The sequence below is a fragment of the Canis lupus genome, chromosome 5, assembly GCF_003254725.2.
Source record: "Canis lupus dingo isolate Sandy chromosome 5, ASM325472v2, whole genome shotgun sequence".
NCBI lineage: Eukaryota > Metazoa > Chordata > Mammalia > Carnivora > Canidae > Canis > Canis lupus.
This window is the reverse complement of record NC_064247.1, coordinates 18,953,088-18,977,442: the sequence shown is the minus strand read 5'-3', so window position 1 is coordinate 18,977,442 and position 24,355 is coordinate 18,953,088. Positions and strand designations below refer to the sequence as shown.

General features: G+C 38.0%; 1 protein-coding gene across 4 annotated transcripts; it reads left to right on the top strand.

Annotated features, from left to right (window-relative positions):
* Positions 1–21: 21 nt before the first annotated feature.
* On the top strand, positions 22–9,603 carry RBM7 (RNA binding motif protein 7). Of its 4 annotated transcripts, none has more exons than XM_025465467.3 (5): positions 22–248; positions 1,390–1,552; positions 2,346–2,433; positions 5,070–5,160; positions 8,099–9,603. In XM_025465467.3, the coding sequence occupies exons 1-5, from the start codon at positions 153–155 to the stop codon at positions 8,447–8,449; spliced, it is 789 nt and encodes a 262-aa protein (XP_025321252.1). In that variant the 5' UTR covers positions 22–152; the 3' UTR covers positions 8,450–9,603. The 4 variants fall into 4 exon arrangements, with proteins under 4 accessions (XP_025321252.1, XP_035572897.1, XP_035572898.1 ...); XM_035717004.2 differs by having other exon boundaries at positions 109–248; positions 2,390–2,433; XM_035717005.2 differs by lacking the exon at positions 22–248 and adding an exon at positions 303–438 and having other exon boundaries at positions 2,390–2,433.
* Positions 9,604–24,355: the final 14,752 nt, after the last annotated feature.

Here is a 24,355-nt window from a genome sequence, read left to right as displayed (position 1 = left end):
CCGGCCTGGGGCGAGCGTGATTGACGCTTACGTCGGGGACGCCGGGGACGCCGGGGACGCCGGGGAGGGCGAGGACGTGGGGTTTCCGAGAGTGCGCAGTGAGTGCGCCGGCGGCGACCCTTCGGCCTCGTGCGGGAGGGGGCGACGCTGACATGGGGGCGGCGGCGGCGGAGGCGGACCGCACGCTCTTTGTGGGCAACCTGGAGACGAAGGTGACCGAGGAGCTCCTCTTCGAGCTTTTCCACCAGGTGAGCGGACGACCGCACGCTTTTTCCTTCCGCTTTGGGAGTCCCCGGACGGCCCGGCCCGACGGCCTTGCCCGCCTTCCTGGGGGAGGCGGGGCTGCGGGTCCCGGCGCCCGCCGGGAGGGCCGACTCGGCGGAGGGGGCGCCGGGAAACTGAGGCGCTCGCTGGGGCCGCTTTCAGCGCAGAAGCCCGGTCAGTTCGCTCGGGGGGTGGTGGCGGAGGAGGCCCCCCCCAGGGATGCAGGCCTTTCCCCCCCCCCGGGATGCAGGCCCCCCCCCCATGCAAGCACCTCCCCCAGGGATGCAGGCACCTCCCCCAGGGGTGCAGGCACACCCCCCCCATGCAGGCACCTCCCCCAGGGGTGCAGGCACACCCCCCCCCCGAATGCAGCCCCCCCAGGGAGGCATTCCCGAGGTGAAGGTTCCAGGGTCTTGTGCGAGTGATGTGGGTGGGCTCCTGGCTGTGCGCTCCCCCTGTTCCTTCTGGGCTCCTCTTCCTTCCCCTGCGGGCGCTTCCTCTTCAGAATATCTGATTGATAGATGGTATTTCTAAATAAATGCTTCGTCAGAATCTGTTTTCCACTTAAGTTTTTTTTTTTTTTTAACTTTAAATTTAAAATAGACTCTAAGTATTCTGTAGAGCAGGTTTGTGTCTCTGCATTAAAATCAGCCTTTAAAAGAGTTAAAAATTCAGAGTATCTCGTTTCTGCCAGGTCTCTACTCTGACAGCTGGTAATGTTTGGTGAAATCGATGCAAAAGTGAATTTTTTTTCTTCTTAGCCTAAGAAAACCAGTTTTTCTACCCCTGGATAAACATGCCCCGGAGTGGGAAAATGATGGGTGTTGGTCGCCTTGCTAAAAAGTCATAAAGCGCTGTGAAATGTAAACTGAGGGGCTGTTTCCAGTTCCTTAAGGGCTTCCTTCTCCAGATAAATTAATCAAGCGGCCAGTCATATTTGTAGGATCTTTAACAGGTGGAATTCCCCTGGGTGTCTCCTTTTTAGACTTTTCCTGCTTACATTTAGACATTTCCTGTGTCTAAACGTCCTAAAATGTGAATTTTTTTTTTTTGAAATTGCCTTACTTAATTTCCAAACACTTTTTCTTCTCTCTCTTTTTTTTTTTTTTTTTTTTTTGTCTGTAGGCTGGGCCTGTAGTAAAAGTGAAAATCCCAAAAGATAAGGATGGTAAACCAAAGCAGTTTGCATTTGTGAATTTCAAGCACGAAGTGTCTGTTCCTTATGCGATGAACCTACTTAATGGAATCAAACTTTTTGGGAGGCCCATCAAAATTCAGTTTAGATCAGGTAACTGTTTTTTGGGGGGAGAAGGGTTTTTCGCAGCTTTGTTCTTAATTTTATGATTCAGTTTTGTTGGATGAAAATACCTTAAGATTGTGGATACTAAGCTTTGTATGTCCCTGAAAGTAGGTCACATGGACTATGGATTTTTAAAGTCATCATTTTAAAATTGAGTTGAGGTTACGGAAAAGAACATAAACTTTGTCGTTGGAAAGACGGGTTTGAGTTCATGCTCTGAAGGCAGCAAGGATTGTTTTCTAAAAATACTTTTCCTGGTTGCTTTGTGATTTACATTTACAAATTTAGATTCTAGATTATGTGAAGATGAAACTTTCCACGTATGCAGTTAAAATTTAGTGTGGGGATCATAATATTATGGCCAGGTTGGATATTTATCTGTTTGGATAGTGCTTATTTGGAACTCTCTGTTTTACATATATCTGGTATCAAACATTTACAGTTTTACTCTGAAACAGTAAAGCGGTTTACTGAAATTTTATGTTTTCTCTTGTAGCTTCTTTCTACCTCTTTGGCAAGATTTGGGATAGGAGGAATAAAATTTCAGCTTAAGTTTTCTATCAAGGAAAATTTCTTGGAACGCCCGGGTGGCTCATTTAGTTCAGCGTATGCCTTCAGCTCAGGTCATGATCTCAAGGTTTTGGGATCAAGTTCTGCATCAAGCTTCCTGCTCAGCAGGGAATGCTTTTCCCTCTGCCCTTCTGCTCATTCTCTCTTTATCTCTCTCTCTCTCTCAGATAAGTTTAAAAAAAGAATAATTTCTCAAATTACTTCATTTTAGGAAGTAGCCATGCCTCACAGGATGTCAATTTGTTGTATCCCCAGCATCATCTTGGAAACTCAAGCCCTACCTCTACATCTCCCAGCAGGTAATATTTTGCACCTGTTATTAAAATCATTTATTGGAATTTTTATTTTTTAAGTAGTCTCAAATCATACTCGGTGATCTGTTTCCTTTTTAAAGCTTCTGCTTCTTTATTCTTTTATATTATTTGTATTTTGGGTTCTAATTAGGTATCTATTTTAAGGGGACTATAGACATGTATAGTACCCCTAAGGTAGATATGTATGTATCTATAATTATGTTCATTTGTGAAGACTTATGCCCGCAGCCACATATTTTAGTATGTAACTGAAACACAATTTCCCAGAACATTCTTTAAGCTCTGTACTTTCAGTACTCTATATTCTGTTTTTTTTTTAACTCGAATTAGTTTTGACTACTAACGGTTGTTATTTGCAGTTTAAAAATATCTATCAGTAAACAGACTAGTGGACTAAGTTTATAGTGTTGGATTCTAGGTCTGCCTCTCTGATTGTGTAATCTTGAAGTCTCATTTCTCTGATCCTGTCCTTCCATTTGTAAGGAAAAGCTGAGTTAAACACTCTCCATGGTCTCTTCCAGCTACTAAGGGTTAGAAAAAGTACCATGTTTATATTAAATAGTTTTATTTGCTTTGGGAAGGCTGGTATTTTATGAGAGATATTTTTTTTTCCTGGTTTCTTCGTAGAGCTTCTTACCGGTCATAATGGGCTTATTCAAGAAAGAGTCAACAAATAATTTATCACATGTCAGGTTCTTCACCAGGTCCTTTGCATTTGTGGTCTTATTTCTCACATCAGTCTTAGGAGGTGTAGGGGTTATTGTTAGTTCCATCTTGTATGCGAAGAAAGTGAGGATTGGAGATTAACTTGCCCATGTTTGAACTACTCATGAGCAGTGGGTTGGGATTGAAACCAGTCAGGCATTGTGACTGAGCCTCAGCCACTGTAATAGGCTGCCTAGTGAAGCTTAACCGTCTATAGGAAGACATGTATATATTTTGTGACTACCTGTTTAGTAAGTTCTCTAAAGAAAGCATAAAATGTGCTTGGAGAAAGGTTTAACAGGGAGGGATGATATAAATGAATGAGGAACTAAAAGAGGCCAGTGTGTCTAGATCATAATGAAGGAAAAAAAAACGGAGAGTAGTAGATGATGTTGATAAAGTAGAAAGGTCTTTCTTACAGGCTATATTTAGGATCTGGGAATTTCCTCCTAAAAATAGTAGAAAGACATTTGAAATGTTTTCAGTAGGATACTAGCAGGACCAGGTTTGTATTTTATCAAATTGTTTGGTTGCTGTGGGAGAATGGATTGGAGAGGACAAGGCTGAAAATAGACCAGTTAGGAAGTTATTGGTAGCAAAGTATTGGTATTAGTAGCAAGACAAGGAAGTTTCAGGGGTGAGGTTGTTGGTTTGGATTAGGGTGGTGCCAGGAACTGAAGTGAATTGGCTTCAATATGAAAAGATAACTGGAAAGAAAAATTGCAAAAAAGAATAGTGTAAAAAGAGTACCACCTTATTAACCTTTGTTGCCAACTGAAATTGTATTTGAATACTTCTCATTGCATTTGGGACTTGAAGCATGTCAAACCACTTTTGTAGACGCTTTAAAGGTACCTCAGCTGGAGGAAAAAAGAGTTTACCTCTCTGGGAATTTCTTTGGAAAAATATATACAAGAAAATAATTTTTCTTTTTTAATATAAGGCTAGAATGTGCATCATTATTGTTTTCTTAGAAGGAAAATTTATAGTTTTTGCCCATTTAACATATAGATGTCTAATCTGATTTAAGAAAACCCAAAATGGGAAGATACAAATCTTGAGACCAATCAATTAGTGATTTTGATTATAAGTATTTTAAAATAAAATGAAATTAAAACACTTGTTAAGGTGAATTTTTCTATAGAGCAAGCTACCTTTATAGGAATTGAGGAATAAGTTAGAATTCCTTAAAAATTAATATCCTTTTTGTGTTACAGAACTCTTAATTCCTTGCTCCCCCTGACCTGTTCCTCTTCCCTTTCAGAGTAAATGTCTACATAATTGCTCAAGCTAAAAATCTAGATTTGGCCCTTTATTTTTCTTTTTCCCTCATCTGTCATGTCTAATCGATCAAATCCTTTTCATTTTAGTTTTCAACATAGGCCTCTGCACTAGCCCTGGATTGACAGGTTTTTTTTTCCTATGAAGGGCCAGATGGGTAATGTTTCAGACTTGGGAGGACATATATTTTTTTTTTCCTCTGTCATTGTAACACCACACAGATGAAACAGACACAAGGGTATGTTACAAAAACTGAATTTGGCCCACAGGCTATATAGCTTGCTCACCCCTGTGCTAGTTCTTCCCTCAGCTGAAATGTTTTGCCTCTAGGTAATCTTGTTACTCAATTTTCACTTCAAATGTGCCTCCTTTGTAGAAAGATAATCCCCGACCAGACCAGCCAGAGCTAAAATAGAACCCCTGTCCTGCTCATCTTACTTGCTTTTTAGTGGGCTATTCATTATATCACTTGTTATAAGGTAAAATTATTTTACTATCTGAATCTTCATCCATGAGAGCGATACTTTGTCTTTTTTGTTCATTCTTACCTTTGAGACTGTGTCTTGCTCATGATTGGTATGGAGTAAATATTTGTTAAATGAATGATTATTTGTTGGTTTTCTTATTTTTCATAGGTATGAAAGGACTGTGGATAATATGACTCCATCAGCACAGATAATTCAGAGATCTTTCTCTTCTCCAGAAAATTTTCAGAGACAAGCAGTGGTAGGTTGATTTTTCTTTTCTTTTCTTTTCTCTCTCTTTTTAAAAATAAAGTAATAATTCCTTTATTAAAGGAAAAAATTAGCAAATGTATTGTGCTGTTTTTAAAGGTACAAACTATCCTCTTAGTAACCATGAAAAATACTGGTGCAATCTTCCATATATAGAATAATTTGTAAAGTATTACCTAAAATGCTTCATGAGGAGTAAATTCCCAAATTGTTGAATTTAAAACAAAGTAGACATTGATTAGCATCTCCTTGTACTAGAACTAGGGTTAACCAAATGTCTAGACTAAGCCTTTAAGTAGCGCTCACACATACACACACACAGAGATGAAACCCTTACAAAAATAAAAATAGTTACAATGTTTTGAATATTTGGTATATGTCAGGCAATATCACCTCAAAGTGTTATATATGTTACATTATTTATTCTTAAGGGTAACAGGGATATATGCACTGTTATAATATATAGCAATACGAAAATTGAGGATTTGGAAGGTCATAAAATTAGCAAGTGGTAGGACTGAGATTACAAGTGCAGCCTGCCAAAATTTGAAACCATGCTTTGAACTGCTACACAGAAAATTTAATGAGAAAGAGCAGCACATTAAAAAAAAAATAGAAAACCCAGAAAGTCATAATTAGGTAATTTTTTTTTTTAAATTTTTATTTATTTATGATAGTCACACAGAGAGAAAGAGAGAGAGGCAGAGACACAGGCAGAGGGAGAAGCAGGCTCCACGCACCAGGAGCCCGATGTGGGATTCGATCCCGGGTCTCCAGGATCGCGCCCTGGGCCAAAGGCAGGCGCCAAACCGCTGCGCCACCCAGGGATCCCCATAATTAGGTAATTGAATAAAATACCACATTTCAAAAAAACCACAAAGCTATATATGCTAACTATGCAGCGCAGTAGCATACAGTGTACACTTGCAAATACAACTCAGTTTATGAAGTTTTAAAATTTGTCACGAGAAGTCCTTGTCTTACAAAGACAAAAGCAGAAGTTCATAATTGCTTTTACCAGTAATTTATGTACTTGGTGGATTATAATATCAGCTTCTCAAAAATAGTCACCTTTTGATATGTTAAACACTTACTGAAACGTTAGTTCTTAGAACACCCAGTCTAAATTTTTACCAGCCAATTAAAACATCATGCAATGAACTTACGTCTTTCTTACAGCTGGAAAATAAAATTTGTCACTCATTTATTTTCCACTTTAAATAAACTCAAATATACTGCTTGAGACATATTTGTTGAGTCTAAAGGTCACTTATAATTTAAATAATATCTATAGAGACTGCCCAAAAATGTTTATCAGAACTCAGCTGTCTTCCACTTGAGTTGCTAAAAAAACCCAAAAACCAACAAAAAACTCCCAAACCTAGAATGTTCAGATGGGTGGCTCAGTTGGTTAAGCATCTGACTCTTGGTTTTGGCTCAGGTCATGATCTTGCAATTGTGAGACTGAGCCCTATGTTGGGCTCTGTGCTCAGTGGGGAGTCTGCTTCAGATTCCCCCTCTCTCTCTGTCCTTCACTTGCACATGCATCATGCACTCTGTCTCAAATAAAGAAATGTTTTAAAAAATGTTCACATACTTCTTAAGTAATGTCCTAAGTCTTAGTTAAACTAGCATGATCTTTGTAGGTTGATAACTCATTTTGGTTTTCACTGGGGTGAAATGCATATTTAACAGATTGAAGATAAATAAAAGAACTGCATTTCACATTTGTATTTTTCTTCAGCTATTGTGTGTGCTTTAAAGATTGGAAATTTATTCTCTGATACTCTTGCAGCCTATGCTGAAGGGCTTCTTACCATACACTCTCTTTAATGGTTATAATGGTACTTGAATATATTGGAGTCTTTGACCAGTTTTCTCTTGATTTCCATTTTTTCTGTAATATGAGACTGTGCAACTAGGCTTAAACTTTTTGGTGTGTTTTACTGTTCCATGTCTATCTCCAGTCTCTCACTTTTTAAATTTTGTCACTTTCCTTTTTTTCTTGAATTCATTTCTTCTTTTTTTTGCTCAAATCAGTCTTGCCTTGTGACCCCTCAGTCTTTTGAAGGTCTGCAAAATAAAAATGTGAGAGTGAAATAAAGTAAAATTGAGAGAGCAATATAAAGGGATGTCAGTTTTACATACATATAACTTATTTTTCTGTAGGCTATTTAAAAAAATTGTCACTGGCTAATACCTATCCATGAGCAGAATTTGGGGACCACTGGTCTAGTCAGTTCGTACGTGTCTCTGTTTTCTCCTTGCTAGCCCATCTCACACACGGTTTCAAAATGAATATTACAACCCTATTTCGCTTATATTCCTGGTAATTTGGCTTTCCATCATTTGCAAGGTGAAGTCTGAATTCTCTAGCCTAGTTATGAGGTGCTCCCATCATCTGTTGCCAATAAAGCTTTCCAGCCTATCTGTCCATTATCCACTGCTTATGAGATCTGTAATTAGAATTCTTGCTATTCTATGAACGCATTCTATTTCCTTGTTATATTTGTGCGATTTCCCTTCCTTGGTTATAATTCTTCCTCAAAATAATCTATCCAAACTTTTAATACTTAGATAACATGCTACCTTCATGAAGCCTTTCCTAGTGATACTGAGCTCCTGGCTCTTTATGTGTCATCAGACAATGATTTACATTGTAATCATTTATGTGATCACTTTGGCTCTAAGTTATATTCTTGAGGGCAAGGAGTAGTAGTTATGTACAAATATCTTATAGGTATACATTGTAATGAACAAAGCCATTGTATTTTTCTACTTCAAGTTCTATTCAACCTAAGATCCATCTGGGCAAGAGTAGTTTTGCTTTTCCATCATTATCTGTTTGGTTCACTGTGACTAAGTATATATTGACTTTGATTCCTAGAAATATTTGCAGTTAACATTTCCTTCTTTTTCCCTTCATTTAGATGAACAGTGTTTTGAGACAGATGTCCTATGGTGGGAAATTTGGTTCTCCACACCTGGATCCATCAGGATTTTCCCCATCACATAGTCACAGTTTCAACCAGTCTTCAAGCTCCCAGTGGCGCCAAGATACACCATCACAGCGTAAAGGCAGACAGAATTCTCATCCCTATATACCAGATAGACACTATAGCCGAGAACAGCGTTACAGTGATCATGGGTCTGACCATCATTACAGAGGAAGCAGAGATGACTACTTCTATGAAGATAGAAATCCCGAAGGCTGGAGCCATGACTATGATAACAGAAGAGACAGTAACCGAGATGGAAAATGGCGTTCATCTCGACACTAAACAAGTATTAAAAGGACAATGTTGTTATAGGGTCATTCTAGGCCCTTTGGCTCATTTGGCCTGGAAATATTTTGTTAAACTGTACAGAGCAGCTTTACAAGTTGCCACTTTTCTTTATCAAAATTTTAAAACCTATAGCTACTCTAATACAGAAATAAGAGTTGTGGTTCCAATTTTATTACATTAATAACCTTTCACCTCAGGGTTTTATGAAGAGGAAAGGGTTTTATGCAAAAGAAAGTACCACAATTCCTAATCATTTTAGACACTTGAGGAAGGGATGTATTATATTAGTTGTATTATAAAGCAAATATTTTAATTATCTGTTATCTTTTTGTATTGCAAGAAGTTTCTTGTTAGTGAATCAAATTTTGGTGTGTATAATAGAAAACATTCGAGTTCGGTAGTCTGAAATGACTATCAGTATTTTGTTAATAAGAAAATGTAATTTCAGTGATACAGTTTACTTAGAAAGCTTATTGGTAAAGTTTGGGGATAAATCATACTGGACTTAGAGAATTTTTAGTGTAAGTTCTGTGACATGGTCTTTTGAGTTTTACTCTAAGTGAACATAAAATTGTAAATTTATATATGCTATCTCATTCTAAAATTTTAGAATTTGCTCATTAAATCATTTCTATGTATAACTAAAGTCACTCAGGAAGTTAAATATTTCTAAATGTATTTTTTTACATTAAAAATACAGTGTTAATATAAATCCCCCTTTTCAGGAAGAACACAAATGTAAATGCGTAGTCCGATTAAAAATGGTAAAATGTTTTACCGAAAGTATGCTTTTTTGAGGGAAAAAAAAGGTTCATGAAGCTGTCAAGTGCTGCCTCTATCACTCACATTTTAAAAATGTTAACATTTTCAAAGTGCCCAGGACATGTGTACAAGGATACATTTTATTATGAAGCTTGTACAGGTTGTTTTTTGGTTTGAGCATTTGAAAGAATTTAGTCTTAAACATTTTCTGACTTAAAAGTTTTAAAATCTTTAACAGAACTTTTGTGTATCAAGATGCAGTTTTCCTTTTGTTGTAGAACTTGTTTATAAAAAAAATCATTCCTTGAAAAATTTGGATCCTTTTTAGTATTAACTACAGCATTTGTACTCTGTTGCTTTTTAATATATTGAAAACATAAAATGAAGTGTGCCTTATTTTTTTTGACGTCACTAACTTTAGAGACATTGTATATAAAATTAGTCACATCTTTTCAGGGATTGTCAGTTGTCAAGAATGTCCCTTCCTAGAGCATCCTGAAATACTCCTTTTGTACATATCAAACTTAATATTTAGAATCAGATTTTCAGTGACATGGATTATAGTTCTGAGCATTATGAGCTAGTTACTGTCTTTGGTTTCTAGGAGTTCATGTACTCTCAGGCCTTCCCTGTTTTTAAATGCATGCAGTTTTTTAGGTAAATGGAGCCATTTACTCAGCATGGAGAGCATTAGGATCAGAAGTTTCTGTTTGCTTTAGCAGTTTAATAGTAGAAGGATTTGTTTCCAATGAGCTTGTTCTCAGGTATCTTACTTTATATTTATTTGGTGGCTTTTCTAGAGATTCACAAAGATTAATTCTGCTCTATTGCAATTTATGTGGGTCGGATCTTTTCATGCTGATTCATAGGAATTCCTGGTTCAGAATCATCTTTTATTTTTTTAATGACTTGGGGCACACCCTTGTGAGGTTCCAATGAATCTTTTTCACTTCAATCTCACCCTGTTGAAAGTAACCAAACTAATAAATGTACTGTGTAAAGGGATCAAACAAGACAGCTTCAACAAATTGAATATAGCTGGTGAGATAATTCACCTAGGTTTGAGAGCTGCAGCAGAAAGGAAGAGGTGCTTTTGTGGAGCACAGCTTCTCCCTGTGTGTTCCATGAACCACCACTCACTCTCACAAGGTGTTCTGCAGAATAAGCGTTTTCTCTAAGTGTTCAGTAAATGTGTACTACCTGACACGGGGTGGCTTTCTCTTAGCAACACTATAAACCTGACAACTACTGCAGTAACGAAATCTTTATGCTCAACCTAGTATTTTCCAAACTTACCTTTATTTGACCCTTTTGTACATGTTAAGATATTAAGACTGCATAAATCAACATTTTTGATACTTTGCTGTCATACAGTGTAGGTTCATATTTCCTCATGGTAACTGCCATCATCCTAGAAGGAGCAATCATTCTCAACAGGATTTATTATTCCAACAGCATTCAAATGTGCCAATTTATGCATTACAATACTACCCTATATTTCTCTTACCATAGCCTTCTAGTGCATTACAATTTTCTTATCTGTATATCCAGGTAGCTCCATGAAGGCAGAAGCCATATCTTACCACTGAATTCCCAGTATCCAGTGCCTGGCACTACACTAATACTTGGTAAATTTTTGATGAATAAGTGAAGGAACATTTGTCAAATAATTGAATAAAAAAAAGGAGGCCTCAACATAGTTCTTTTTTTTTTTTTTTTTTGGCCGTTTCCTAACCCTGAACCATCATTGCATTCTGTTATAAAAACTCTGTATTATTGTGCCTTTAATAATAGTCTAGAATTATATTCTTCAAAAATATTAAGATTTGGATATTCATGAGGTTTTCCTTAAAATATTATTTGATTTGGGAATTACAATTCTGCTAGTCTTATAGGAGTTGGTAATCAGCTTACCTTTTTTTTTTTTTTTTTTCTTTTTCTATGCCCTGGAAAGAAAATTGAATAATACAGGAAATATCTGTTAATTTAGGACTTGTTGAACTTAAAAAACTAAGTCTTAGAGGTAATTGATTTTTTCCTCTATTTTCTTTTATTAGCCATAAGGGAAACTATTCATGTTTTCTACTTCCTCGGCAATTTGAGTAATTTATACCTTTAAAGCAACTATTTTCTTTATCTTTCCAAATTAATCAATAGACAGTTGTACATGATATTTCTTGTAATTTTTGAGAAACTACCTCCAGCTATAGTCAAGTTTTAGTTCCTGATATATTTTACTTTCCCTCCCACATCCTGGCCAGACTTGCTTGAGGCTGTGCTATTACACAGTTTACATTCATATATGTAAAAGCTCCATTGCATTGTTTTTTAAAACATTCTCTATTAAAGAGATTTAAATAAAAATCATATATTATTCCACTAGTTAACCATTTCTGGAGCTCTTTGTTCCTCTACGTAGATCCATTTATCCATCTGGTATTCTACTTGAAGTTTTTTTGGATATCTTGTACAAGTGCAGGCTGGCTGATGATGAATACTTTCTGCTTTTTGTCTGAAAGTATCTTTCACGTTTTTTTTTGAAATATCCTTTTGTTGGGTATAGAATTCTAACTTGACAGGTGGTGGTGGTGGTGGTGCTGGTTTTTACTTTCAATATTTAAAAAATGTGGCTCCACTGTCATTCTGCTTGCATTTTTTCCTATAAGAAATATGCTGACAGGTGCCTAATGTGTCATTTTTCTCTAGCTGGTTTTTAGCAGTTGGATGATAATGTACCTTAGCACAGTTTTCTTCATGTTCCTTTTGCTTGAAGTTCATTGTGCTTTGTGGATCTGTTGGTTTATAATGTTTATCAAAATTGGAAAAATTTTGGCCATTATTCAAAAAAAAAAAACCCCTCAAAACATTTTGTCCTAACTTTTCTCTTTGGAAACTCCAACTACACTTATATGAGACCCCTGATGTTTTTTTATCCTATCGCTCACTGGTGTTCTGTTCATTTTTTAAATTATTTTTTCTCTCTGTGTTTCATTTTGGATAGTTGTATTATGAAGTCTTCAAGCCCACTTTTCTTTTTCTGCAATGTCTAGTCAGCAATTAATTCCAATATAATCTTCGTCTTAGACATTATTTTTCTCTCTAGAAGTTTGATTTACATCAAACATTTTCTTCTTTTACTCTTTTTTCTTCAGCTCTATTGAGGTAGAGTTGACAAAATTATAAGCTATTTAAAGTATACAACATGATTTGATATACTTGTGAGAGGGTGCTCCCCCCTACACACACCTTAATTAACACATGACTTGGATTTTTTGTATCTTCCCCATATTTACTTAAAATTTTCAACAAATAGAATAAAATTATAGTAATTTTTAATGTCCTTGTGTGCTAATTCTAATATTTTTGTCAGTTCTCAGTTGGTTTCTGTTGATTCACTCTCATTATTGGATATACTTTCCTGCTTCTTTGCATACCTTGTCATTTTGATTGAATGCTAGGCAATATGAATCTTACTCATATTGGATGCTTGATAGTTTGCATTTCTTTTTTTTTTAAGATTCTATTTATTTATTCATGAGAGACAGAGAGAGAGAGAGGCAGAGACACACAGGCAGATGAAACAGCAGGCTCCATGCAGGAAGCCCGACATGGGACTCGATCCTGGATCTCCAGGATCAGGCCCTGGCTTGAAGGCGGCGCTAAACCGCTGAGCCACCCGGGCTGCCCGATAGTTTGCATTTCTATAAATATTCTTGAGCTTTGTTCTGGAACACACATACATGTAAGCCGTTGTATCCAGGATATGATATAAAGTTTATGAGGCAGAGTTTGAGAACTATTTAGTATTAACTCACCCCATTACTGAGGCAGAAGGCTTGAATGCTGTAACAGGTGCCTCACGAATTACGAGACTTCCAGTCTGACTAGTGGGAACAGATACTGATCCTGGTCCTATGTGAGTGCTAGTAGCAGCTCCTCTGATTCTTTGAGACAATTCTTTCCTCAGCCTTTGATAGTTTCTTCAAACCTATATGCTGCCTGTTACTCTCAAGAATACTGGAGGAAACTTGCAGATCTCTGAGAGTTTTCTCCTGGGCAGCTTAATCCTCTTCAGTCCTGTGTACTGGACATTCTAACTGCCTTGGTGTCCCCTCTCTCTCTAAGCTCCCCATCCCATGGAGTTTGCTAGGCTCTGCCCACCCTGCCCCCAACCACACTGCAGGAAGTTCCCCCCTCCACTACCCACCCCCGCCCCCGCCCCTGCCCTGAGCAGCAAGCTCACCTCATTTGTCTCCTGCTTCTCAGGATCACTGTCCTTTCTAGCTGGTGTCCATGGTCTTGTTTTGTGTTTTTTTCTATGTATTGGTTGTTTCGGGCAGGAGGGTAAATCCAGTCCTTGTTACTTCATCTTGACTGGAGGTGGAAGGTAATTCCTGGGTTTTGACATGTAGTGTCCTCGCCATTCTTCCTTTTATATGGTCTGTATTTTTATGTTTGTTTTTTCTCTCTGGGTTATTTAGATCCTTTTTAAAAATTCTAAATGACTCCCCCGCACCCCTTCTATTGTGACTTTTAATTTCATAGCCTGTGGACAGAGAATGTGGCCAATGTAATCTAAACTTGTAGAGATACAAACCAGATCACTAGATGATCACAAGCTTTTTCTAGGTTTCCTGGCAGGGAGCTGACTGGCTGACCTGTGGCCCAGACACACCTCCCCGGAGGTTGCCAAGGAGCTTCTGGGGCCGCACCCATTCTCCCTGGCTGGCCTTTCTGTCTAGGAGTTCCATCCTGTACAGTGTGATGCCTGCAAGGTGTTTGTTGAAAGGTTTCTTTTCCTAATTTTTATAATGGTTCCATGCATGTTTGAAAAACATTCATTTTCTCTGTTTCAAAATTCTGTTTTTACAAAATTATCTCTTACCTGACAAGATTTGTAAATCAAAAATGTCAGAATGAGGAGTCATTTAAAAAAAAAAAGGAAATGTATGCATTTTAGTTTAATACACATAAATATCCATTCATTTGCCAGTCTTTTGATGTAGGGCCAAGGCCTTTTCCTTAATCTAGCTACACTAATAGGAGTTTAGTGGCCTTTCTTGTATAAATCACTGCCAGACTGCGTTGCTGGTAATTTCCATTTGGGGTTCCTTTATGGTGGAACGCAAATGCAGAGAAACTTGTGAAATATTCACATTTTCTAGAATTCATATCTTTTTTTTTGTAGTTGTCTTGCTCATACTTAATCCGACAGCAAATCCTTATAGTGATTTATCCTTACTGAATCTTTACAATGTATTCAACTAGTTTTCTAGAAATTATTATTTTTCAAATTCATATTCATATTTCACATTCAGATTCTTATTTGTTTATATAATATGTAGGCTAAGAATATACATTAATGAGAACTAACATAAGCAGGTTTAGAACCACTTAACTAATAAGAGTGAGAGTGGGTTGACCAGCACGTAGCCTGAAGTGTGTCCAGGACAAAGACATTTATTACTGAAAGAATAGAGATTATCAGTTAATCCAATAAATCAGTTATGTGGAATTCAAGGAGTTTAATGTGCTAACTTGGTAGATAAGTTCTGTTAATTATATATTTTATGTCCTATATGTTTTTCTTGATCTCTTAGTTCTGAAAGGGATGATCTTAATTTATCATTTTCTCTGAGTAATAAATACATCCTGAAGTTGGTGTATATCCTAGAGCTATGCTAGATGCAAAAAGAGGTATGACATTCCTTCACTGTGCACTGTAATGTTATCAAGGTAAATATCCTTGACCCGTGTTCATACTATTAACTAGATTCTATCCTGTTTTATATTGATATTTCACACCTTTGTTTTTGTTAATATTGGTCTGCTTTGTCTTTGTCTATTTGTTAATTTTTAATACCTCTATGTCACTTGAATTTAGGAATACCTCTTATAGTAAGGTATATTTTAATTTATTCCTACTTTACTTCCTTGCATATGTAGGTTTATAGGATTGATCATCTTTTCGTTTTTTTTTTTTCCTCCCTTCTAGGACAGCATTTAATAACCCTAGATACATACTGGTATCACCTTTCAAAAAATGCTTTAATGCCTAAACTTTACCCCAGAATCTCAGGGGAGAAGAGTGGTATCAATATTTTTTTAGAAGTCAAATGCGCTATCCATTGTGCAATGGAGCCACCTTCAATATTTTTTTAAAGGAGTCTGGTATGCGGTCAGGATTGAAAACCATAGTGTCATTTTTTTTCTATTCCTGCAGTGTATTCCTTTAAATTCTCATCCATCATCTTAAAGCTTTTAAAGCTTATAGTTTTTATCAGACAGAGACAGTTATAGCAGTCAAGGTAAACTCAGTGTAAAGTATAAGGGACTTGTAGGGATTTCGCCTGATGCAATTGTGATTGCAGTTGGAAAAATCTGTTGCCCTGCATCTGGTGTTGAGTCTGAAGTCATTAAGTTAGCCAGATCCACAGCTGGGAAGAAAAGCTGAACAAGAACTGGAGCAGGGACCAACCGGAAACTGCTAGAAAACCAACACAGAGCTTGCATCTGTCTCTCATTACTTCTGCCTTCAATGACTCGGACAATGCCTGCAGGTGCCGCTGGTGCTCTGGGCTACAGAGCTGCTCTTTTGTTTGGCCCAGGACTCAGAGAAGTTGGAGGACAAGCGGTGGCGGGACCTGGAGGAGCCACATGCTGGGTGCCGCCTATGCCAACAAGGCAAGCCAAGAGATCAGCAATAATGTGTGTGAGGTACTACAGTGCCTGGCACTCTCTGCTAATCTTCTGGAGTGTAAAATACATGACTGCTGTTTTCCTTATGATGTCCAGATCTCAAGTGAATTTCTCTTGTGGTCAAAACTGCATTGCAATTCTAACACCACCCAGAGTTAGGCCAAACTTCACAAGTTAAGCCCTCGCTTGAAACACCAGCTGCATGCTCAGGGATTCCTGGGCCACCCACACTTCTGACCAAGTGGCTACAAATTCAGGAATTCCCACTAATCCCTTGGGTTTGATAATTCACTGGAATGACTCACAGAACTCAGCTAAAAGCTATGTTTATGATTACAGTTTTATTATAGCAAAAGGATACAAATCAAATGAGACAACAGAGGAGACACATAGGGTGAGGTCTGGGAGGGTCTGCAGATGCAGGGTTTCTGTGCCCTCTTGCCATAGAGTCAGGATGCACCACCCTCCTGGCACATCATTGTGTGTTACCAATCAGGAAGCTTATCTGAGCTTTGTGTCCAGAGTTTTTACTGGGGTTTCACTATAGAGGTATGATTGATTGAACCCTGGCCATGTGATTGAACTCTCTCAGGAGTTTGGACTGGTATCAAGTGGCTCAAAGCCTCAACTCTAATCGCATGGCCAACTCTAATCTTTCCAGCATGGCCAGCCCCAATCCTGAAACTAGTATTAGAGATACTCTTCTCACTTGGGAAATTCCAAGGAGTTAGAGACCTCCTCTCCAAGGGAGCAGGAACAAAGGTCAGTCAAAATCTTTACTACAGAACACCAACTCTAAATGGAACTAGACAGGGGAACCATAGTTAAGTTGACACAGTGCAAAACCACCACAACAGGATTATGTCTGATGCCCTTGCACCCCATCAAGAAGATACCTTTAGCATGCCTTCACTGTCTTTATATAAACAAATATAAATATAAATATAAATATATATTTTATTCACTTGAGAGAGAAAAAGAGAGAGAGAGAGAATGTGCATGAGCTAGGGGTAGGGGCAGAGTGAGAGGGAAAAGCAGACTCCCTGCTGAGGAGTCCTCAATCCCAGGACCCTGAGAACATGACCTGAGCTGAAGGCAATCCTTAACCATCTGAGCCACCCAGGCACCCCATGTCCTCACTTTCTTTGCCACTTCTCACCCACAACAAGCATACAGACCACCTTCAATGCTTTATCACAATCACTTGGATTTTAGTTTCAGATTGCTATTAATATTTAAACATTTTATCTTCTTAGGGTGCCTGTGTGACTCAGTTGGTTCAACAACAGACTCTTGAGTTCATCTCAAATCATGACCTCAGGGTGGTGAAATCAAGCCCTGCGTCAGGCTCCATACTGAGCATGGAACCTGCTTAAGAATCTCTCTCTCCCTCTCCTAACCCTGACCCTAAATAACCCCAAAACTTACTGTTAGGGCAGCCCCGGTGGCTCAGCGGTTTAACGTCGCCTTCAGCCCGGGACTGGATCCTGGAGATCTGGGATCGAGTTACGCATCGGGCTTCCTGCATGGAGCCTGCTTCTTTCCCTGCCTGTGTGTCTGCCTCTCTCTCTCTCTCTCTCTCGCTGTATCTCATGAATAAATAAATAAAATCTTAAAAAATAAAAAGCAGTGTTAAAAAAGCAGTCATTTGGGGGATCCCTGGGTGGCGCAGCGGTTTGGTGCCTGCCTTTGGCCCAGGGCGCGATCCTGGAGACCCGGGATCGAATCCCACATCGGGCTCTCGGTGCATGGAGCCTGCTTCTCCCTCTGCCTGTGTCTCTGCCTCTCTCTCTCTCTCTCTGTGTGACTATCATAAATAAATTAAAAAAATTAAAAAAAAAAAAAAAGCAGTCATTTGGCTGGGGCTCAGCAGGGATGGCTCTTCTCTGCTTCGCATCACTGGGGTGACTCAATTTGAGGCTGGATGATCCATTGTCAAGTTGGTGCTGGCTATTAGCTGAGAGCTCAGTCAGAGTTGTGAACTGGGTGGTTTGGTTCTTTTCCAAGTGGGCCTGCTGGGGCTTCCTTTCAGCATGGTGAATGTGTTCCAAGAGTGGGGATCCCAAGAAAGCAAGGTGGGAGTACAAAGCATTTTATAATCTAGTTTGAGATTTCCTGTTCTTTTATTTTATTTTTTTTATTTTTTTTTTTTATTTTGTGCAATGACACAGATGGAACTAGAGGGGATTATGCTAAGCAAAATAAGTCAATCAGAGAAAGACAATTATTACATGATCTCACTTGTATGTGGAATTTAAGAAACAAAACAGAAGATCATAGGGGAAAGGAGGGGAAAATAAGACAAAATCAGAGAGGGAGGTAAACCATAAGAGGCTCTTAATCACAGGAAACAAACAGGGTTACTGGAGGGGAGAGGGGTGGGGCAATGGGGTAACTGAGTGATGGGAATTAAGGAGGGGACGTGTAATGAGCACTGGGTGTTATATAAGATGATGAATCACTAAAAAAATTATTTACATTTCTCAAATGAGAAAAAAATATAATATCTAGCCTGATAAGTCACTTTTACTGTATTCTGCTGGTCAAAAAGGTTACAGTGGTCTACCCCAGTTCATGAAGAGGGGACACAGAATCCAATGATCAATGAGAGGAGGTTTTTCTTTTTCTTTCTTTTTTTTAAAAAAAAGATTCTATTTATTTAAGAGAGAGAGCTAGTGAGAGAGAGCACAAATGGTGGGGAGGGGCAGAGCAAAAAGGAGAAGTAGGCTTCTTGTTCAGCAGGAAGCCCAAAGTGGGGCTCCATCCCAGGACCTCGAGATCATGATCTGTGCAGAAGTCAGATGCTTAACCAACTGAGCCACCAGGTGCTCCAGTGAGAGGAGTTTCAAGATCATATTGTAAGAGAAGAATGTAGGACAGGAGCTATGGTTGTGACCATCTTTTAAAAAATTAAATCTGCCATACTGCTCTTCCAGGACCTAGATTCTGCAAAGCACAACTAAAAACAACTGTTGTTTTCTTTCTAGCAACTTTATTTCTAGTTTTACCCACTTAAATGCTTAATCCATTTAGATTTTCTTTTGGTGTAAATTTTGAAGTCAAGAGCCAATTTAATTTTTTCTTGAGATAGCTGCCTAGTTGCTAACAAAAATTTATTATCAATCCATCTTTCATCACTCATATGAAATGGTGTCATTACCATATTCTAAGTTCCCCTTTGGATTGTCTATATCTGGGCTTAATATAATCTATAAATGTCTGGCTATAACTGCCCTAGAACCTAATTATTGTAGGACTAGTTTCTTCTACACCCACCTATCAGTCTTCTTTTTCAAAATTTTGCTGGGTAATTCTTTAAAAAAAATTATTTATTTATCCATGAGAGATACAGAAAGAGAGGCAGAGACATAGGAAGAGGGAGAAGCAGGTTCCCTACTGGTAGCTGGATGTGGGACTCCATCTCAGGACTCTGGGATCATGACCTGAGCCAAAGGCAGAGACTGAACTACTGAGTCACATAGGCATCTCTTGCTGGCTAATTCTTGCATGCTTATTTTCCTATGTGAATTTTTCTGTGTCAGCTTAGCCTCTCTAGTTTTATTTTAAACCAGTCTATTGGTATTTCCATCAAAGTACTGATTATTAATTTTAAATCACTTTTATCATTAATGGGGTATTTTGACTACTTTCTATCAGCCAATTCCATTTCTTCATGAATTGTTCATACCCTTTGACCATTTTTCTACTAGGGTTTTGATTCTTCTGATCAATCTGTGAAAGCTCTTTGTATTTGGGAATATTAGAGCTTTGTTTGAAATGTTTCTTATAAATAATAATTTTCACCAGTTACAGGAGTCCTCCCCCATTGTGGTTTTGTTTTCTCTGGTTTCAGTTGTCCACTGTCATCTTTGTTCAGAGAGCAGATTATCCTCCATCTGGTCATCTGTCAGTAGTAGCCTAAGTCTAATGTCACAAAGCCTACGTCATCCCACTCCCTTCATTTCAGCACTAGACATCTTACCATTTTGCATCACAAGAAAGGTGAGTATAGTTACAATAAAATATTTTGAGAGCAAGAGAGAGAGACCACATGCACATAACTTTTATTACAGTATATTGTTATGATCTAGTATTTTTTATTTTATTTATTTATTATTCTATTGTTAATCTCTTACTGTGCCTAATTTATCATAGGTGTGTATGTATAAGAAAAAAACAGTATATATAGGGTTAGGTACTATCTGGTATCCACTGGGGGTCTTAGAACATGTCTCTTGCAGATAAAGGGAAACGGCAATAGTTAATTTTGCTTCTGATATTTTTTTAAGTACTGAAATAAATAGTAACTGTGTGTGTGTGCGTGTGCACACGAGTAGGCATGGGGAGTGAAAGCTATCTTGTGTGGTTTCTTTTGTCATTTTGAGCAGATGTAAAAATATGTAAATAGTCATATTTTTTCAGGATTTTTTATGGCCTTGTTTTTCTATTTAAGTGTTTAACCCATTTAAAATTTATTTTAAGTATTGTGTGAAGTTCTGATCGAACCAGTTTCTTTGCTAGTCTATTTCTCCCAACACTATTAAACCAGTGCCTTTATTTAACTATTTTTTCAGAATTCAAAATATAATCAAGAAAACATAATTTTTCAGGTTGGAAGAAAAATTCAATTATGATTTTGACTATGATTGTATGAATCCCAGAAACTAATAACAGGCATTCAGGTTTGAATGTGAAATGACTCATTGCTGGAGTATAAGCACATCAAGTCACAGATTTGAGATCCTCTAGTATCTATTTTAAGATGGGCCTCCCTCCAAATTTGGCAGATCTCTAAGTTTAAATTAAAAAAATTAATTCCTATTCATAAAGAAATAATTCTATTAAAAATTTCTTATTGTGGTAAAATATATAAAATTTGGTATTTTAACCATTTTAAATTGTACGGTTCAGTGGCATTTAGTACATTCACATTGTGTAACCATCACTCTGTATTTCCAAAACTTTGTCACCGCAAACACACTCTGTACCTGCTAAGTAGTAACTTCCCGTTCTACTGCCCTTCCCACCCCCAACATTTTAGCCCACAGACTTTCTGCCTCTATGAAATTGCCTTTTCTAGATATACAGGTGAAATCATGCATTATTTGACCTTTTATGTCTGGCTTATTTCATGTATCATAATGAAAGGAGTAGTTGTAGGAAGTAGTTGTTACTATTTGTTTATGAATGAAGAACAAGATGCTTAGACAGTTTTCATTACTATCCCAAGGTCATATAGGTAAGTAGTGTCAGAATTTGAATATAGGTCTTTCTGACTCCTAGTACCTCATTTTACCCCCATCGCTGGTCCTCTGGTCATCTCAAGATGAAGTGTTTTGCTTTGGAAACCACTGTACAGATGGGGGAAAAAAAGGTAAAAATAATTTATTAGTTTTTTTATGTCTGTAATTTTTTATTTTTTTAAAAGATTATATTTATTTATTCATGAGAGACACAGAGGGAAAGGCAGAGACACAGGCGGAGGGAGAAGCAGGCTCCATGCAGGGAGCCCGATGCAGGACTCCATCCCAGGACCCCGGGATCACGACCTGAGCCGAAGGCAGACGCTCAACCACTGAGCCACCCAGGTGTCCCTACATCTGTAATTTTTAAAATCCATACCTTTTCCTCTCAAAATGGAAATCAAAGACTACTTTGAGGTCAGTGCAGAATGAGAAGATAGGAATTGGAGAATGTCTTCCTTTTTGAATAGTTGGTATGAGTCATCAAAGTTTTCTCTAAAGTGAAGTACATATTTCTTACTGCTTTTCACAGGAAGCGAAAGAGATAAAACAAATTCCAAGAATGACATAGTTATACTAAGGAGTTAGTAGAGTTTGCCTTTAAAGCAATGCTTACATTTAGCTGTATGAGTAATAAGTCTGTGAAATAAAATGAGATATGTGAAATTAGATGAAACAGAAATAGGTCATTAAAATTTTGGTTGTGGCCTGAGATGACTAAAATACAAAGGTGAATGATAAGCTCTGAAGAGAGTCTAATTTCATGAACATACTTCTGGTGTATTAGTTCACTCTTAGTTTATTTGCTGTTAAGGAAAATTCAAAAAATATGGAAAGCTAATTATGCCATTTTCCCAACAATTACTTTTCTGCATGAAGTTTTGTTGTTGGTGTTGCAAGATTTCTCCCCTTTCAAAATTACATTCTGAGTGCTGTTATGCTCATTTAAAATTTAATGCAAGTGTTTGAAGATGGCACTTAATTTACCATGTAGAAATAGAATTACTGCTGTCAGCACTTATGTTTGAAAAATTTTGTCAGGACAATATAATTATTTTAAAAAACAATGTTCATTCAAAGGAGAAGATTTCATTTGTGAAAGTGATCATTCTAAAGCTTGTCCCAGCAGCTGTGCTTCTGTGGTTTATTCTCCTAGAACCAGGTATCTTTTCTCAATTTCATTGTTTTTTATCTCTTTCCCTTTATTTCTCAAGGGTTTTTTTTTTTTTTTTTAATCAGTGGCAGTGTGTTTCTTAATGAACTTAATAAACTGATTTGCTCTTCCATTCTCTCCAAAGCATCAAGAAAGAACCTTTATGGGACACGTGGGTGGCTCAGTGGTTGAGTATCTGCCTTTGGCTCAGGTCATGATCCCGGGTCCTGGGATTGAGTCCTCAATCCCACTCCCCAGAGGGAGCCTGCTTCTCCTTCTTCCTATGTCTCTGTGTCTCTGATGAATAAATAAATAAAATCTTTTTTTTTAAAAAAAAGAACCTTTATTACTCACTTTGTCAACTTGTAATTCTCTGATTTGTTTCTCAAGCTGCAGCAGAATTTTGTTCTTTTTAAAAAAATATTATATTCATTTATTATTTGAGAGAGTATGTGCACACAAAAGTGGAGGCAGTGTGAGGGGAGGCAGGAGGAATAGAGAGGGGAAGAGCAGAGGAAGAGGGAAAGGGACAAGCAGACTCCACGATCCATGCAGGGCTCAATCTCACAACGCTGAGATTATGGTCTGAGCTGAAACCAAGAATCAGAAACCCAACTGACCGAGTCACCCAGAATTTTGTGTTTTTTTTTTTTTTTTTAGATTTTATTTATTTATGTATGAGAGACATAGAGAGAGACAGAGGCAGAGACACAGGCAGAGGGAGAAGCAGGCTCCATGCAGGGAGTCCGACATTGGACTGGATCCTAGGTCTCCAGGATCCTACCCTGGGCCAAAGGCGGGGCTAAACTGCTGAGCCACCGGGGCCACCCAGAATTTTGTGTTCTAATGACCAAATACGATGACATCTTTCCAAACTCCTCCTGAGTTTGAGACTGATGACTTCATTCACATTTTTTCTTCCTTTATTTTCTGTAATGCTGCATTTTGTTAAAACGTTTCCTATTCTTACCATCTTGACCAACAGTTAATTTGTCTCTGATTTCCTTTCTTCACTCACCACTTAAATATAGGTAATCTCCAAAGCAAGTTCTGTAGGGGTTAGGAATTGAGTTAGGTTATCAAAAACAGAGGCTCAAAGATAGTAGCTTCACAAAGTAGAGATTTTTCTTACACCCAAACCAAGTTTCTAGCTAGTATGGAAGCTCCCCCAAGTCACTATGCCTAGAGAGACCAAAATTGCTCCTATCTTCCTGCTGTAGCGTCCACACCACTAGTTCTATGTTCAAGATTGTACCATGGTGCATGATAGATGCTAAGGCTTCAGCCACTGTGCTAAAATTCCAGGTAACAGGAAGGGCAAAGAACACTTCCAGTTATGTCAATTCCTTTCAAGAAACCTTTTGGAAACCCAATCATATCATTGACTAGAACTTAGTCACATGACTACAGCCAGCCACAAGGATGGCAAGTGTTTTGCTAAAACTCAGAAATATGTCATGCCTGAAGAAAGAGGTGTATTTGATAGTTAATGATCAGTCTTTGCCACGGTCTGTTTTCTCAGATGCTGGCTAGATGATCAGAAATGATCAAGAAGTGGTGAGTGGGGTGGGTCTGTCATATACTAATGATGATTTACGCTATTTATTAAGCACCTGCCCCATGCCAGGTATTAGAGTCACCTTGTTTAAGGAAATATTGGTAGCAATGAGCTGAGGTAGGTTTGAAATTCAGCTAGTTTGTCTCCAAAGCTTTTTTTATATATTATACATTGCCTACACTGAATATTCATGTACATATACATATTCTTTGTCCAGTAATTAGACTGCTCTAGCCTGATGTCATAATTTCCAGGAGTATTACACTGGACTATTCAGAATTATAGAGTTGTCTAAATTTGGTTGCAATGTTAATTACTAATCGATTCAAGTTTGTAATCAAGACACCTAGAGATCTCCAGGTAAATTGGTAGTAGCACAGCACCAGGTGCAAGAGGCTAAATCTGAACAACCTGAGGGTGCCAATGAGAAACTGACCGAACGGACTCACACTTACCTCTCCGAGGCCCTCCACCTGAGTCACACA

Coding starts and splice junctions, on each gene's coding strand:
- RBM7 (XM_025465467.3), top strand. CDS start 153: ATGGGGGCGGCGGCGGCGGAGGCGGACCGCACGCTCTTTGTGGGCAAC. Junction 249..1,389: donor TCTTCGAGCTTTTCCACCAG/GTGAGCGGACGA, acceptor TTTTGTCTGTAG/GCTGGGCCTGTAGTAAAAGT. Junction 2,434..5,069: donor ACCTCTACATCTCCCAGCAG/GTAATATTTTGC, acceptor TATTTTTCATAG/GTATGAAAGGACTGTGGATA.